The following is a 2,500-nucleotide window of genomic DNA, read 5'->3' on the forward strand; positions in this document are numbered from 1 at the left end:
CGGGTTTTAGAGGGTTCAGGGGGGTTGTAGAGGGTTCAGGGGGGTTTTAGAGGGTTTGGGGGGGTTTTAGAGGGTTTAGGGGGGTTTTAGGGGGTTTGGGGATGTTTTAGAGGGTTTGGGGAGTGAAAGAGGGTTTTGGGGAGTGAAAGAGGGTTTTGGGGAGTGAAAGAGGGTTTTGGGGAGTGAAAGAGGGATTTGGGGGGGTTTAGGGGGTTCAGGGGGGTGAAAGAGGGTTCAGCGGTGTTTTGGAGGGTTTGGGGGGGTTTTAGAGGGTTTAGGGAGTGAAAGAGGGTTTTGGGGGTTAAAGAGGGTTTGGGGGTGTTTTAGAGGGTTTAGAGGGTTTAGGGAGTGAAAGAGGGTTTAGGGGGGTTTTAGAGGGTTTAGGGGGGTTTAGAGGGTTTAGAGGGTTTAGGAGTGTTTTAGAGAATACAGAGGTGTTTTAGAGGGTTTAGGAGTGGAGAGGGTTTGGGTGAGGGTTTGAGTGAGGGTTTGAGTGAGGGTTTGAGGGTTAGGGGTTTGGAGGGGTTTGGAGTTGGGTAGGAAGAAGAGACGGCCTGGAGTCCAGTTGCAGCAAATTCCACTCCAGATAAAGAACTCCATTCCATTAATTCAATTAATTCCATTAAATCCATTAAATCCATTAATTCAATTAAATCCATTAATTCAATTAGTTCAATTAATTCATTTAATTCAATTAAATCCATTAAATCCATTAATTCCATTAAATCAACGAATTCAATTAAATCAATGAATTCAATTAATTCAATTAACTCAATTAGTTCAATTGAGAACTCAAAACAAGGCCCTCCACATAAACCCTAAAAGAGGGCGTCGCAACCCTCCCAACCCCCCAAATCAAGCAAACCAAACAAACCCATCAAATCAAACAAAATAAATAAATAAATAAATAACTAATTAAATAAATAAATGAAATAAATAAATAATTAATTATTTATTCGTTCAGGAACATCGGAGTTCCTGCGGATAGTGCAGGTGGTGGAGACAGCCAAAATAGCGACTCCGTCGGACTTCTCCGAAATCTTCGAAGACGTGGCGGAGGGCTGCGGGCCGGAGTTGGTGGGGGGGGCGATGGTGACTCCATCTAACAGAGGCAGCAGTCCTTATTTGATTTGTGATGTGCTGCTGCAGTTTGCTTCTGCTGCTGCATGCGACAGCAGCCTGCAGCAGCTGCAGGGGAGGAGATATGAGGGAAAGCCCATTCAGGCCTTTCGAATCGACCCCGAGGAAGCGGAGACCTTCGTCATCCCCATCATCCGCAAGTGGAAGCAGCAGCAGCAGCAGCAGCAGCAGCAGCAGCAGGGCGGGGAGGAGCGCGGGCAGGAGGCTTGAGCAGCAGCAGCAGCAGCAGCAGAGGGTGCGGCAGCAGCAGCAGCAGCAGCAGCAGGGGAGAGGCTGCTTTGGAGAAGAGGCCGTTTGCAGCCGCGCACGCGAAACCGTGCTGCTCCTGCTGCTGCTGCTGCTGTGGGGTGGGGGGGCATGCAGCAGCAGCAGCAGCAGCAGCAGCAGCAGCAGCAGCAGCAGGCGGGGGGCGCGCCTGCGCGTACGGTTTGATTGCGAATTGAATTCTTTAATTGCCATTTAATTATTTTGCAACTGCCAGTCTTCTTTCTCCCAAAGTCGAAGTAGATCTCCCAAAAAATATAAATCCAGACTCCCAACTTCCACTTCTAACAAATGCAAACCCACCCACGGGACCCATAGTAGTACCCACAGTACCCTGGGGCCCCTGGGGCCCCTGGGGCCCCTGGGGCCCCTGGGGCCCCTGGGGCCCCCTAGTTGATTAGAAGGTGGCATTGGCTGCATTTGCTTCCAACAAGATCCCAACCAACACTCCTACACATGCACCAGCTGGCGCCGCTGCTGCTGCTGCTGCTGCGTAAGCAGCAGCAGCAGCAGCAGCAGCACAGCAGCAGCAGCAGCAGCACAGCAGCAGCAGCAACACAGCAGCAGCAGCAACTCAGCACAACAACAGCAGCAGCAGCAGTAGGACTAGTAGATGTAACAACAGCTGTTATCGTTTTAAATAGTTTACTTTGGTATTTATATTTCTTAAAATTAGTTATTTAGATGAACTAAAGGCGGGGAATGGAATGGGGAAGAAGGCGCAGCCCGCGCAACACGAGCAGCCCGCGCATGCGCTGCGTCGGTGGTTGTTTTGTCGGGATTTTTCGGGGAAAAAAGGAATAAAAGCGCAAATAAAAGAAATAAAAGAAATAAAAGTTTAAATGATTCCAACGAGTCCTCCGGAGCCCCTACGATGGCCGTCCGGGGCGGAGCTCGGGTGTATCGACAGCTCGCCGCGCCGGCGCGGTGTCTGTACAGCGCGTCTTTGGGGAACTAAATGACGGGAAAGCGGCGAATTTGCGCAAAAACCCAACATGAAATATAAATTGTCGGTTTATTTTTGTTATTTGAGCCTCAGCTTCCTCGCGAGCCTCTCGGAGTCGCTGCAGGCCGTCAGCCTCTTCCGCCTGCTGTC

At 50.3% G+C, this 2,500-nt stretch overlaps 2 protein-coding genes across 2 annotated transcripts in view; both read left to right on the forward strand.

Moving 5' to 3' along the window:
- Positions 1 to 964: 964 nt before the first annotated feature.
- ENH_00012520 (hypothetical protein) lies at positions 965 to 1,350 on the forward strand (the record flags this gene model as incomplete). Its single annotated transcript, XM_013578991.1, has 1 exon — positions 965 to 1,350. A coding segment is annotated over one exon (386 nt), but the record flags the coding sequence as incomplete, so codon positions are not given.
- A 1,049-nt stretch (positions 1,351 to 2,399) lies between these two features.
- ENH_00012530 (hypothetical protein, conserved) overlaps positions 2,400 to 2,500 on the forward strand; it is a gene marked incomplete at both ends in the record, with an annotated part of 2,456 nt that continues 2,355 nt past the window's right edge. The window contains one exon of the mRNA XM_013578992.1: positions 2,400 to 2,500. This exon is cut by the window's right edge and continues 503 nt beyond it. Coding sequence (XP_013434446.1) covers positions 2,400 to 2,500 — 101 coding nt within the window.

This window comes from Eimeria necatrix, genomic scaffold (assembly GCF_000499385.1).
Source record: "Eimeria necatrix Houghton genomic scaffold, Enh_scaff1395, whole genome shotgun sequence".
Lineage (NCBI taxonomy): Eukaryota > Apicomplexa > Conoidasida > Eucoccidiorida > Eimeriidae > Eimeria > Eimeria necatrix.